At 35.6% G+C, this 13,351-nt stretch overlaps 2 protein-coding genes and 1 non-coding gene across 3 annotated transcripts; 2 read left to right on the top strand and 1 right to left on the bottom strand.

Annotated features, from left to right (window-relative positions):
* Window positions 1–388: 388 nt before the first annotated feature.
* LOC112796294 (uncharacterized) lies at window positions 389–8,228 on the top strand. Its single transcript, XM_025838675.3, has 14 exons — window positions 389–679; window positions 793–905; window positions 1,022–1,118; window positions 1,205–1,329; window positions 1,793–2,285; window positions 2,396–2,581; window positions 2,823–3,116; window positions 3,482–3,634; window positions 4,232–4,386; window positions 4,919–5,024; window positions 5,141–6,085; window positions 6,427–6,505; window positions 7,321–7,668; window positions 7,798–8,228. The coding sequence occupies exons 1-14, from the start codon at window positions 575–577 to the stop codon at window positions 7,989–7,991; spliced, it is 3,393 nt and encodes a 1,130-aa protein (XP_025694460.1). The 5' UTR covers window positions 389–574; the 3' UTR covers window positions 7,992–8,228.
* Window positions 8,229–9,003: 775 nt separating this feature from the next.
* On the top strand, window positions 9,004–9,118 carry LOC112798629 (U5 spliceosomal RNA). Its single transcript, XR_003200233.1, has one exon. It is a non-coding gene; the product is annotated as a U5 spliceosomal RNA (small nuclear RNA).
* A 535-nt stretch (window positions 9,119–9,653) lies between these two features.
* LOC112796293 (small ribosomal subunit protein bS1c) lies at window positions 9,654–12,835 on the bottom strand. The gene is made up of 7 exons (XM_025838674.3): window positions 12,469–12,835; window positions 11,527–11,802; window positions 11,319–11,399; window positions 10,675–10,956; window positions 10,469–10,579; window positions 10,197–10,283; window positions 9,654–10,023 (listed from the first exon to the last, which is right to left on the bottom strand). Exons 1-7 carry the CDS (start codon window positions 12,757–12,759, stop codon window positions 9,916–9,918), a joined length of 1,236 nt encoding a protein of 411 aa, XP_025694459.1. The 5' UTR covers window positions 12,760–12,835; the 3' UTR covers window positions 9,654–9,915.
* Between the last annotated feature and the right edge of the window lie 516 nt (window positions 12,836–13,351).

The raw sequence follows: 13,351 nt of genomic DNA, 5'->3' as shown, positions 1-13,351 counted from the left end.
AGTCGATTGTACTCATAGTACAAATACTCCGTTGGCTCCTTAGTGGAATTCGATCGATAAAACAGTTTCTGAATTATTTAAAAGACTTTTAAATTTAGTAAATGGCTTATCCATTCTATCCGAATTTTTGTGACAACATTTGAATAAATATTTAGAAAATACATAAAAAAAATTCGAAACAAAATTTTATCTTTAATTTTTTATTTTTCAAAAAAATATAGTTATTCACACTAATTTTTTTAAAAAAAATCTCTTGACATAAAATTATTAAATTTTAAAAATAAAAAATATTTATTTTTCTAATAATAATCATAAAAATTTACATTAAAATTTTATCTCTAAAATATATTTTCAGAATATATTTTTGATATCTAATTTATTAAAACTTAGGGATGGTGTTTTGGTACCATTTTGATTGGTTACTCTGTTACAAAACAACGACGACGTATTTACTTCCTTCTTCGTTCTTCTTCCTCAACTCTATAGACAGCACTGCATTCCGGTCATTTCTTCAACTTCAACACACTAACCTCTTTCTCTCATCCACCGAACCCTAAACCCACACAACACAAACATGGTGAAGGTGCGGATGAACACTGCTGACGTGGCGGCGGAGGTTAAGTGCCTTCGTCGCTTGATCGGAATGCGTTGCTCCAATGTCTACGACCTCACTCCCAAGGTAAGAAAAACACTTCTCTATTCTCATATTCTTTTTTTTTGTTAATCTTCAATCAAAATTAAATCCGTACTAATTATTTTTATTTTGATTTTGATCTCAATCTTATTATGCAGACGTATGTCTTCAAGCTGATGAACAGTAGCGGAGTTTCGGAATCCGGCGAAAGCGAAAAGGTCCTCCTTCTCATGGAAAGTGGCGTCAGATTGCACACCACTGTGTACATGCGGTAATCCTTCAATCTTCGCATCATTACATTCTAATTTGTTTATTATAGTTTCAATTTTAATAATAGAGCATTCAGTGATCTTAATTTAATTGGTTGTTTGATCATGATTATTATAGTGATAAGAGCAATACTCCTTCTGGTTTTACTCTCAAATTGAGGAAGCATATTCGGACTAGGAGGCTTGAAGATGTTAGGCAGCTTGGCTATGATAGGGTATTACCCCTATCTTTTTTGTTCTCCTATTAATTTGTAGAAATTTATTTTATGTTTTGATTTTTGTTTCCTTTAAACTGTGTCAGATTATTCTCTTTCAATTTGGATTGGGGGAGAATGCAAACTATGTTATATTGGAACTCTATGCCCAGGGGAACATCCTCCTTACAGATGCTAACTTTACTGTCCTGACTCTCCTGCGATCTCATAGGTTAATTCTTGTGCTTGTCCCTAATATCAAATCGTTCCTTCCTCTTGATATGTATAGTAAGAACAGTGAGACATTAATTATTAATAGACAAAACAGATGAAAATCCGAATGCTTGTACTTTATATTCTTTTTACCAGCTTAACAGTGGTAGGAGTTTGTGATAAAAGAAGAATATGTCAAGACTTGAGAGAGCAAATTAGAATAGCTGTGGAGGATAAGGATACTGTGATAAGATGTTGATTTCTTACATAGCACATATGTAGGATTGTCAATTTTCTTGTGCCTTATTCTGAATGTTATGGACTTATGGTAGTCCTTTGAAAATGGGACTAATTACATAACTTTACTTGGGTATCATAATGCAATTGCTTTGACTAAGTTATACTATTAGTGCTCGTTTAGAATTTCTATTGGAATTCTTAAATGTCTAGTATTTGGAATGATGGCAATTCATCAATAACAGGGATGATGATAAGGGGCTTGCAATCATGTCACGTCATCGTTATCCCATAGAAAGCTGTCGAGTATTTGAGCGAACTACTGCCCAAAAGTTGCAGACAGCGCTAATGACCTCTAAGGAAGATGACAATGATGAGGCTGTTAAGGCCAATGGAAATGAAGCTGATATTGCTAATACAGGAAAAGAAAAGCATGGATTCCGTAAAGGCGGGAAGTCATCTGCCACATTGAAAAGTGTCCTTGGGGAGGCACTTGGTTATGGACCTGCCCTTTCTGAGCATATAATATTAGATGCTGGGCTAATCCCCAATACAAAAGCTCCCAAAGATAAAACATGGGATGATGCTACTGTTCAGGCTTTGGTCCAAGCTGTTGCAAAGTTTGAAGATTGGATGCTGGATGTTATTTCTGGTGAAATAGTTCCTGAAGGATACATTTTGATGCAGAAACAAAATTTGGGAAAGGATTCTTCCTCTCAAACAGGAAGTGTTAGCCAGGTTTTATTCTGTTTCTCTATAATTATAGGGGCATAGTGAGTATGGGAGAGAATTAGGGACAAAAATGCATACTCAAATGATTTTGTGGTATTCTGTATATGTTGATGCAGATTTATGACGAGTTCTGCCCAATCTTACTGAACCAGTTTAAGTCAAGGGATTACACAAAATTTGAGACATTTGATGCTTCCTTGGATGAGTTCTACAGCAAAATTGAGAGCCAAAGGTCTGAACAACAGCAGAAAGCCAAAGAAAACTCAGCTGCTCAGAAGCTGAATAAAATACGCCAGGATCAGGTTGGTACCCATGCCAGACTCACACTCATGTTACTGGATTCTAACCCAAAAGAAGAACCTCTTATAAGACTAAATACACGTTTATGTCCTAATATTTGAAGTCTCTTTCAGATCTAATAAACAGACATAGTTTTCATGTGAAATTGAGAAAAAAAGTGAAAAAACTTGCTGTTCAAGTATTATTGATTTCATTGATGGTGCTAACATGTAAAACAATTATATCTATCATTTCTCTGTGTAGGAAAATCGAGTGCACACATTGAGGAAAGAAGCTGATCACTGTGTTAAAATGGCAGAATTGATAGAATACAACTTAGAAGATGTGGATGCTGCTATATTAGCTGTTCGTGTAGCTCTTGCAAAGGGTATGAACTGGGATGACCTTTCACGTATGGTGAAAGATGAAAAGAAAGCTGGAAACCCTGTTGCTAGTCTCATTGACAAGCTCCATCTTGAGAGGAACTGCATGACTTTACTGTTGGCAAACAATCTTGATGAAATGGATGATGATGAGAAGACACTCCCTGTAGATAAGGTTCTTATTTATTTATCACTTCTTGTTGAAGTAGAAATTCATTTCTAATAACAAGAACAATCTTGTTATGTACTAGCTGAGGTCTGTTATACAACAACAACAAAGTCGTATCCCACTATGTGGGATATCTGTTATACGGATTCGATTATTAGACGATTATCGCATTCAATCATAAACCATGTCTAAGCCAATAAGTCATTTTTACTCTCAGATTTTTACTAAGGTCCATTAGTTTTTGTTGTCAGTTTCACCATCTATTTGGTTTTGTTGAATTTTCTTTCTCAAGAATATGTGTGATCTCCCCCACCCCACCTCCCCCCTTTTCAATATGTGACATTAGTAACCATATTATGTTTGCTTTCAAGGTTGAAGTTGATTTAGCTCTCTCAGCTCATGCCAATGCTCGGAGGTGGTATGAACTGAAGAAAAAGCAAGAGAGCAAACAGGAAAAGACTATAACTGCACATGAAAAGGCGTTTAAAGCTGCAGAGAAAAAGACTCGCCTACAGCTTAATCAGGTTGATATAAATTGGATTTGCATATCTTTAATCTACTGTATATATAGCTAAATAGTTATTGGATTACAATTAGAGAGATGCTGTTACCAGATCATAATACTAGGAATTTCTGACGCTTTGCAAGCTTTTTTAATTCTAAAAAAAAGGGAGGATCTTATCCTCTGCTCTGGTAATTTTTCTTCCTATAATGTGATGAACTTATTTTCTTAATAAATATTCTCCATTGCTTTTATTTATTGCTAATGAATCCATGGTATGATCATGGAATAAAATTATCCTTTTGCTATATCTATGATATTAGGATCTTCCTTTTTGCTGACCTTTTATTGTTTTGGAGGGTGCCTCAGCAGTCTTTAGTTTCTTTGTCTAACCCAAAAATAAATAAAATAAATATTTAGATAAAGATAGCCATATTATCGCTGAATGAGCAATATGTAGAACTGCATCACAACCAAGCTAATAGTCTTTTTCTTTTTTCTTTTCTTGATCATCATTTTATATATGACTGCTTTTGCAACTTTTCATCTATTCTTTTTAATCTTAAAATAAAAGACTACTTATGTAATTTGCTCATTTGTTTAACAATTTTATTTTCAGGAAAAAAGTGTTGCCACAATTTCACATATGCGAAAAGTTCACTGGTTTGAGAAATTTAATTGGTTCATTAGCAGTGAGAACTATTTGATTATTAGTGGACGTGATGCCCAACAAAATGAGATGATAGTGAAGCGATATATGTCAAAAGGAGATCTGTAAGTATCTAATGATGTATTACACTACCATGGCTCTTAACTAAATTTTGAAGTTTAAAACATTGACATATAAAAGTTATTGTGTGATGATTAATAATAAGATTTTAAACTCACATTCTTCATATCAAGAAAACTTGAGTATATCTTAAAGTTAATGGGGTCATCTTGCTAGTTGTGCTCTTTTTATTTTTTGGCAATCTTAATAACAAAAAAAGAGAGTATGGGGTCAGGACTTGAAATTTTGGTGTCTAAGATATTTCACCTCAATTATGTTTGGTTATTGTGGTTTCCTCTGGAGTCAACTTCTTTTCTCATTATTGTGCAATTTAAATTACTTGTACTGTTTCATTTCGGTCAATAAAGCAAAATGTTTAATCCAAGTAGCAGTTTGATGCGCCTGAAACAACTGTAATCATGGTTTAGAAGTAAATATTGATTTTATGATACTCTGAAACATACCAAAGTGTTTTATTCTGAAGTATAATTTGATGTCTGATTCTCTCTTATTTTGTTGATTTGATATATCCAATAGCTATGTGCATGCCGATCTCCATGGTGCTTCCAGTACAGTTATCAAGAATCACAAGCCTGATCAACCAGTTCCACCTCTTACACTAAACCAAGCAGGATGTTTTACAGTATGTTAAACATCTTCTCATCCCATGCTTCATTTAGATTTACTTTATTTTGTTTCATTTTCATGACCGGAATTAAATGCTAGCCATTAACCCATGCCTATCATTTTGAAATGTAGGTATGCCATAGCCAGGCATGGGATTCAAAAATTGTTACTAGTGCGTGGTGGGTTTATCCACATCAGGTTAGTAAAACTGCTCCTACAGGGGAATATCTGACAGTTGGAAGTTTCATGATCCGGGGAAAGAAAAATTTTCTTCCACCACACCCTCTTATCATGGGTTTTGGACTGCTATTTCGTTTGGATGAGAGTTCTTTGGGATCACATATAAATGAAAGGAGAGTAAGAGGAGAAGAGGAAGCAGTAGATGATAATGAAGAAACTGGTCCAATTGAAGATCAATCTGATTCAGAGTCTGAGAAGGATGTTAGTGATACAAAATCTGCTGCAGACTTAGAAAGCAATGGTAGTTTGACTGCAGATTCACAGAAGCCCTTACACGAAAGCTTTACTGCAGACACATCTCAGACAGGTTCGGCTACTATCAACGCTGAAACAACAGTTTCAAGTTATTTGCCTCCAAAAGAGACAAGTAAGATGGCTTCGGGTGATGGGGGAAAAGTATCTGATACTAGCGGAAATGGCTTAGCATCTGTTAATCCTCAACTCGAGGAACTTCTTGATCGTGCTCTGGGACTTGGATCTGTTGCTAAATCAAGTAAAAACTATGGAGTTGAGAACCCTAATATTGATTTGGGCAGTGAGCATCATTTGGAAGAGAGCAAACCTTCAGTAAGGGATAAGCCTTATATATCAAAAGCAGAGAGAAGAAAAAGTAAAAAAGAACAGAAACATGGTGTGGCAGATGCAAATGTTGGACATGGAAAGGATGACCCAAAAGCAACTGATATTTCTGCTAATCTACCTGCAAAAGAAGTTCAAAATTCAAAGGCAGGTAGTCAAAAAATCAGCCGTGGTCAGAAAGGAAAACTTAAGAAGATAAAGGAGAAGTATGCTGATCAAGATGAGGAAGAAAGGAGCATCCGAATGGCGTTATTAGCTGTGAGTTCAGTAACTTGCACGTCTTTTTTCCTCCTATCCACATGGGAAAAGCCGATATTTTTGTGTCTTAGCATGTTCTATCTGTGTTTTTTCATTCTAAACTGAATTATCCATATGACTGCAAATTCATCCCATAATGCCAACGTATGTAAAATCTGACTAATGTTATGCCTCTCCCTAAAATAGTCTCTAAATAAATCAGAAAAGGAAAAAGTATTAAAGAAATCTTATTATGAAAATTCTCACTGATACTTGCTACCTCCAAGTAATTCTTGCATTATGATCTTCCGGGGTACAGTCTCATTACACTCTGAAGTTGGGTCTTTGTTGTGTACTTGTAGTCCTCTGGAAAGTCAAACAAGAAGGAAGAGACATCAAGTGAAAAAGATGCACCAGACAAAGGGATAAAACCTGGAAATGGTAAGCCTTTCCCAATCTCATCACCAGTAATTCTGAAAATGAGTTTAGTAGAGATTCAGTTTGATGAAAATTGGGCTATCTTCAAGTTGGCTTGAATTTGGTATAAACCATTATGTTTGGCTCAAACTTGCCTTTTCTTTATTTGTGAACCATCTCTTCCAAAAGTTATTAGGCAGACCATATATGGGTCTAGTTACTTATGCTAAAATTCAACTTTTTTTTATTAGAATGAGGGTAATAAAGATCAAATTATAAACCATTTGGGCATAGAAGCTCTAATAATATTTACAATCTAAAAGCTCAAGTCATTGGGTTAAGTATATGAATGGTTTTATATCTTGCCCAAATAAAGCTTATGAACTTTACTGCTTGACTTATTGCTCAACTCATTCAATTGAATGAGCCAAGTTGGCTTTCTAAACTCCTTAGTCGGTTTAGTCTGGTTCATGAGCCAAACAGCAAAAATTGAGCTAAAGAATATCCAAGCTTGACTCATTTAATGGTTTATTTGTTTGGTTCATAAATTCTGCCAATTAAGTTATGTATGTCATAGTTAATATATGTACATTATCATACACCAAAAAAAAGTAATTATAATGTGTTTACGAACATTAAAAAAAAAAGAAAGTTTGTATGCCAGCTGAGCACAACTTAGTTCATTCATTCGTTGCCCTTTTTTGTAGATCAAGCCTAATCACCTCGTATCTATTAGTTGATCACTGTGATATGAACTTCACTTAAAATTGAGAGAGACATTTTTGTGCCAATTATACCATATTATGTTTCCTAGTGTGTTAAAATGTCTATTGTGGCAGGTCCTTCAGAAGCTCCAAAGATATGTTTCAAGTGTAAGAAGGCAGGTCACTTATCTCGGGATTGTAAGGAGCAACTGGATAGTCATTCGATTGGTGAAACCGAAGAAAATCTTAATAAGCGTGCTAGTAACCCTTCCCAAGCAGATAGGGTGGCAATGGAAGAAGATGATATTAATGAAATAGGAGAAGAAGAGAAAGAAAAACTAAATGATGTGGATTACTTGACTGGGAATCCACTCCCTAATGACATTCTCTTATACGCTGTTCCTGTCTGTGGTCCTTATAATGCAGTTCAGTCCTACAAATATAGAGTGAAGATAATTCCTGGATCCCTGAAGAAAGGAAAAGGTATGACTTATTTTTATTTAATTGCATGTTACCGATTTACCATATATTCTGCTTTAAATTTGTGGTTATCATCAACTAGGAATGTATAATTTCATGATGGTGCCATAATTTTTCCATTTTATTGTATAGCTGCAAAAACTGCAATGAACCTGTTCAGCCACATGTCCGAAGCTACGAGCCGGGAGAAGGAGTTGATGAAAGCCTGTACAGATCCCGAGTTGGTTGCCGCGTTTATAGGTAATGTGAAGATATCGGCAGCAGGCCTAACTCAGTTGAAGCAGAAGCAAAAGAAAGGCAAGAAGAGCAGCAAGAAGGAAAGTTAGCCAATCCTGTATAGGATTATAACCTAGATGAAGGAAAGAAGTACTCTTTTTCCTTCTTTTGTTCTAGAGCTTAAAAGTTAGTTTGTTCATTTGTTGTATATCTTCCAAGATCAAATGTAAAAAAGAAAGTTTTCCCACGTAGATCTTGTGTAGCAAGTGGAATTCTAAGAAAATTTTGTATCCCATATATTTTCAGCTTTTCTTGCTTTTGGCTATTAGAAAGTACACTATACCAAAGTACTAACTTTCAATCATTTAGTTAGTTATTCCAGCTTTTATTCTCCCATTAAACAATAAATAAATAAATAAAGGAACATCTCTTCTCTATAAAGGATTCCTGTCCTGAACTTATATTTAGTGTAATTATTAATATCTATACTTATTTTCAACAAAATTTATGTCAATGGATAAGATAAGTTGAATTTAGACTTGATTTATGACACAATGACATTCATTTTAAATTCATGTCGCTGATTCTCACCCAGTAGAACATGTAATATGGTAGCAACGTCGTCATTCTAAGTCTTCCATATATAGACATACACTTAATACATTGAGCAAACATTCAAGATCACTCGTTTATCCACGATCACTCTTTATGATTTTGTGACTGAAGCTACATTAGAGCTGTGGTTAGGACAAACCTATCCGTAGAAAAACACATTTGATTTATCAATATTCAGTAAAATATATCCCAAAATGTTCCTTGAACAAGAAACCGTTCATGTAATTGGCAACAACATAAATATAAACGGTGATGTAAACCCACATATTTTAATTTTCTTACTCAAGAATAGAGATTGTAAATATGTGGAATAAGACTAATCACTTTACAAATGTAAAAAGAAAAAATTGGGGCTCCAGGAAACTGCAGAGGTATCATCTAGAAGGTTGTGATTGAGGGAGTTAGAAGAGTGTTAGTATTAACCAAAGCCCACATCGGGTAGAGTGATGAGAGAAAAATGTTCATCGCCTATAAAATGAGAGCCTTTCCCCTTGGCAAAACTCACGGAGCCGTGTGGTGAGCACAGAGCGAACTATTCTTTCGCCTTTTACTAAAGAATACCGTGTGTTCGCCACTTAATGCGGCATACGCCAATTTTTGGAGGAGCTCTCTAAGGAGGGCTCCACAATCCTAGTTAAAATATTTGTTCTATTTATTGTTTATATATGTGATTAATTATTATGAGTGAATTCTCATGCAAATCTAGAGATTCAACTGGTAAACTGTTATTCATATAAAATACTAAAACCATTCTGTGAAAGTAATTGTAGTAAGCTTCTAACTATATCAGTTATCCCTTTCCCATACTTCTTAAAAAATAAGTGGTTTAATGGGATGTAGACAAAATGATAGTATAAATGTCTTTTTTTATTTTCTTTGGGAAAAAGAGGAATATTTGGTTTTTTTTTTCCAAATAAGATATATAATCATTGAGCACAGACCAGTAAATAATTGGTTTGCTCCTTATTTTGAAAACACATTCTAAAAGTATTAGTTAAAATTTACTTATCCAAATGTCCAACTTTTCTGTATTCTTAATACAAAATTATACTTTTAAAAGCTTCGAAATTTTTAATTCTTCAATAGAATACTCTTCGCATCTAACAACTTAAAAAGTATTGTTAGCTACATCCAAAAAACTAATATTGTATTGCTCCTTTGTTTCCGTAACAAGAAAGCTTTCCTTTCTTGAAAATCAATATTTTAGTTCATCTGGCTAAATACAACACACAACAGAACTGAAATTTGTAGGAGAGGAGGGATTGTTGACTCGAAAGAAATGTATTCTCTAAGCAGCAGGAAAAAATTAACTTATCCAAACAAAACAAAACAATAAGCTTATTGTTATACAGCAATTTTGTTCGAGTTACAAGCAAAAATCTAGAGCTAGGTGCAACATAGGACCCTCAAAATTCTGAATCATGAATCTTTTTCAGCTGGGGGTACCTCATTGAAATCCACTCCCTCTGCAGGCAACTCTGAAGAAAGTGGTCCTAAAATCCCTTCATTGCTAAGAGTTAATTCACTCTGCAATTCATATAATTTTTATATATTCATCATCAAATTGCGCAAGGATGTCATAAAGGTATCAAAAAAGATATTCAACCCAAAGATGAAATGTAATAACTGAAAGTAAGAATGCCTTTGACATGCAAATGCACATAGAATTTTGAACAAATAAATAATCAATAGCTAGATACCTCTGGCTGGAACCGAAGCATATCAGCTCGAGCCATGGCTTCTGCTTGGGCTATTCTCTGTCTGAATGTCTGAGCCATCTCTTCCGCCTATAAGAACAGAATCAGAGTAAAAATGTGATCATTCTCATCGAAAATTTAAAATGCTGATGGAAAGTGATGAAGTATATATGATTTATCAAGGTTTTGGCTTCTTCAAGGATGTCAAAAAAGGTGGCAGAAAAAACAAGGAAGTTGAAATAAGCAAAACATGTGACATCCTTTCTGAGTTATACCTTCTCAAAGACAAGCTTTGGATTGCGAATCATATCACCAGGTGTGGGTTCCAACTTCTTTGTGGAAAGGCTTACTCGGCCTCTCTCCCGATCATGACTTAGTATCATCACCTAACAAAGAACAGGTGAGAATTTTCATCTACAAGACAACTGCAATTGTAAGGAAATGTCTAAAATATAACAAACTAACAATATCATAGGAATACCTTCAGAATATCACCAGGTTGAAGAACAGTTGCAATATCAGTTATACGATCATGACTGATCTGACTGACATGAAGGAGACCACTGATTCCACCAATGTCAACGAAGGCACCATATGGCTTTAGGCTTTGAACAGTGCCAGTTACTACTGATCCAATTCCCAGCTGTCCCTGGCTGTCAGCGGCGGCTTTACGGTGACTGAGGATAAGTCTGGACTGTTCCTCATCCACCTCCACGAACTTTAGAGGGAGTTCCTTCTCAAGTAGCTCTTCTCCAGATAATTTCTAATAAGAAAAGTAAACAGAAGGCTAAGCAATGAAATATGGAAATGAACATTCAAAGAAACTTCTTAGTTAAACATAATAATCTATGGGAACTCGTTGAGGAATACAAGTGGGGTTTACTAAAATTGAATTACTTTATTTCAACATTGACAACAATAGAGGGAGATTGCATCATATTCTTATGCGACACTTATGCTGCATCAATAATTTCATATTTTCATTCTTTGGTATGAAGCATCCCAGTTTGATGATGGTTAAAAAAGCCTCAACTTTTCTTAAATGGCCTACATTGAGTATTGACTATTAGTGCGGTCAAAATCAGCGCAATGCTACTAATGTCAAAAAGTACGTCAAGAGCTAACCGATGAAATCTGTGAGAATGGAACAAATCCCTTAAGGCCTTCCACCTCAGCCACCAATCCACCCTTGTTTCCATTGACAATCTGCAAGACAAAGTGTATGCAACCAGTTAATGTAAACATAGAGAAAATTAAACAACTCATGACGGCAGAAACAATACTTGAACTGAACATTGACTGAAATTGAGTTTCTTGGTTTCACTTCACCCACCTTACCCTTGACAACTGCATCTTCTGCTTGAAGTTGCCTACAGCGTTCCCATGCAAGGTCGAACTGAATAGCCTTTAAACTCAAGATCAGGCCATCATCAACTTCATTTTCCCCAATGACTACAAACTCCTCTCTCAAGCCAGGAACTATGCCTGCTGCTTGCACATGCTTAATTCGGTGGATGCATGCCTCTTGCAGCGGCAAATATGCAGTCGATTTTGCAGTAACGTCAACATAAGCTCCACTTGCATCTACAGCAAATACTGTGCCCTTAATCTAAGAACAAAAACCCACCACCATTAACCAACTTATTAGCTCAAGGAACAAAACAACACAACACAAAACTCTTTTTCCACTAAATGAATCAAAGTATCAAACTATCATAAAACCTTATGTGAAAAACAGACCATCTTAATCAAACAATTGCAACAACAATAACAAAACCTTATCCCACTGGTTGGAATTGGCTAGGATCAACTGTACCCTATCATATTATTCATATATCGTGTTTACAGTGAGGTCCTTTACACCTTGTGTATGATTTTTTGGGTCTTCCTCTACCTATCTTTCACCACTTGTCTATCTTCTATCCGATTCACACACCTAAGCAGATGCTCTGATCTTCTCTCAACAAATCCAAACCACCTAGGACGAAATTCAACCTACCTTAATTAAAACAACTATATTTGCAAAAGATGTTGGCTCTGGATCCAATGAACTCTTTTTGTTTTTCTTCATACACAACCAACCATCAATTACGACAGACACATTAACTAAAGATTCTCATTACTCATCAATACACACCATTTTAACAAACCCAATTCAAAGTCATCTTCCACCGAAACCACAAACTCCATTTATCAAGTTCAAAACTTTATGCAACCAGTGACAGAACAAACTCCATTGCAGTTAAAAAAAAACCCGGAAGCGAAGCAAACTGACCTTGGTGCCAACCTCGGAATCAAAATCATACTTTTCAAGAGCTTCAGTGAACTGATCAACGGTGAAGGAAACACCTTCCATGGGAGCAGTGCGGCACCTCTCATAGGCTTGCTCGAAGAGCTCTTTGAGCTTCACTCTCTCTCGGTTTTGCGCATTCGATAAGGCCACCGAACACACCACCGGAAGGAGCGTGCGGGTGCGGCGGTTGTGGGTGGTGGTTGGTCTTGACGAAGACGTGGACGGCAGTGGAGACCATCTGAGGGCGCTCAGCTGCTGAGCCAGAGACGCCATGATTTCCTTCTTCACTACGCTCTGGGATTTTCTATTCTAATCTATTCATTTTTTCCAAAATTAATAGTACATTGCAGAGATTTTTTCCATGAACCATGGTATTTATGGTGCATCGTGGACTACGTCATCACTGGTCACATTCTGCTGGTGTACGTTTGTAATCCATGACACGTGGTACACGCTATATTACATCTATGTTTTTACATACAGTGTAGTATTTTGTTTATTTTTTTAAGAGGTTTGTTATATATACAAGTCTTTTTGGTTTACAAGTCTTACAAATTGGATCAAGTATAAAAAATACCTATTCTCACCTACTCGAGCGTTATAACATGCGCGTCACTCAACCGTTTGCAAAACGCGTTCTCACTCACCATTATGAAAGACGCTTCTCCTTCTTCTTTGATCAAAACCATAACCATCGAGATTCAAATCATGTCCGAAATCTCTCAAGAAACTGTGAAAATAGTCACCAACACTAGAGGAAATCAACAAAAAACTTCAAAATTTCATCAAAAAACACAAAAAAAGATTATTTAAGGTACTGTTTCACTAATTTTGGAGGTTTTTCACTTTTCTCTTTCTGATTTCG

The sequence above is a fragment of the Arachis hypogaea genome, chromosome 4 (genome assembly GCF_003086295.3).
Source record: "Arachis hypogaea cultivar Tifrunner chromosome 4, arahy.Tifrunner.gnm2.J5K5, whole genome shotgun sequence".
NCBI classification, from domain to species: Eukaryota; Viridiplantae; Streptophyta; class Magnoliopsida; order Fabales; family Fabaceae; genus Arachis; species Arachis hypogaea.
This window is presented reverse-complemented; position numbering and strand designations above follow the sequence as displayed.

Excerpts from the sequence above, each read along its gene's own strand:
- LOC112796293 (XM_025838674.3), bottom strand. The coding sequence starts at position 12,759 with ATGGCGTCTCTGGCTCAGCAGCTGAGCGCCCTCAGATGGTCTCCACTG. Across the intron at positions 10,580-10,674 it reads AACCTGGTGATATTCTGAAG|GTGATGATACTAAGTCATGA; the intron begins GTATTCCTATGA and ends GTTCTTTGTTAG. Across the intron at positions 10,284-10,468 it reads CAAAGCTTGTCTTTGAGAAG|GCGGAAGAGATGGCTCAGAC; the intron begins GTATAACTCAGA and ends CTGTTCTTATAG.
- LOC112796294 (XM_025838675.3), top strand. The coding sequence starts at position 575 with ATGGTGAAGGTGCGGATGAACACTGCTGACGTGGCGGCGGAGGTTAAG. Across the intron at positions 6,086-6,426 it reads TCCGAATGGCGTTATTAGCT|TCCTCTGGAAAGTCAAACAA; the intron begins GTGAGTTCAGTA and ends GTGTACTTGTAG. Across the intron at positions 6,506-7,320 it reads AGGGATAAAACCTGGAAATG|GTCCTTCAGAAGCTCCAAAG; the intron begins GTAAGCCTTTCC and ends CTATTGTGGCAG.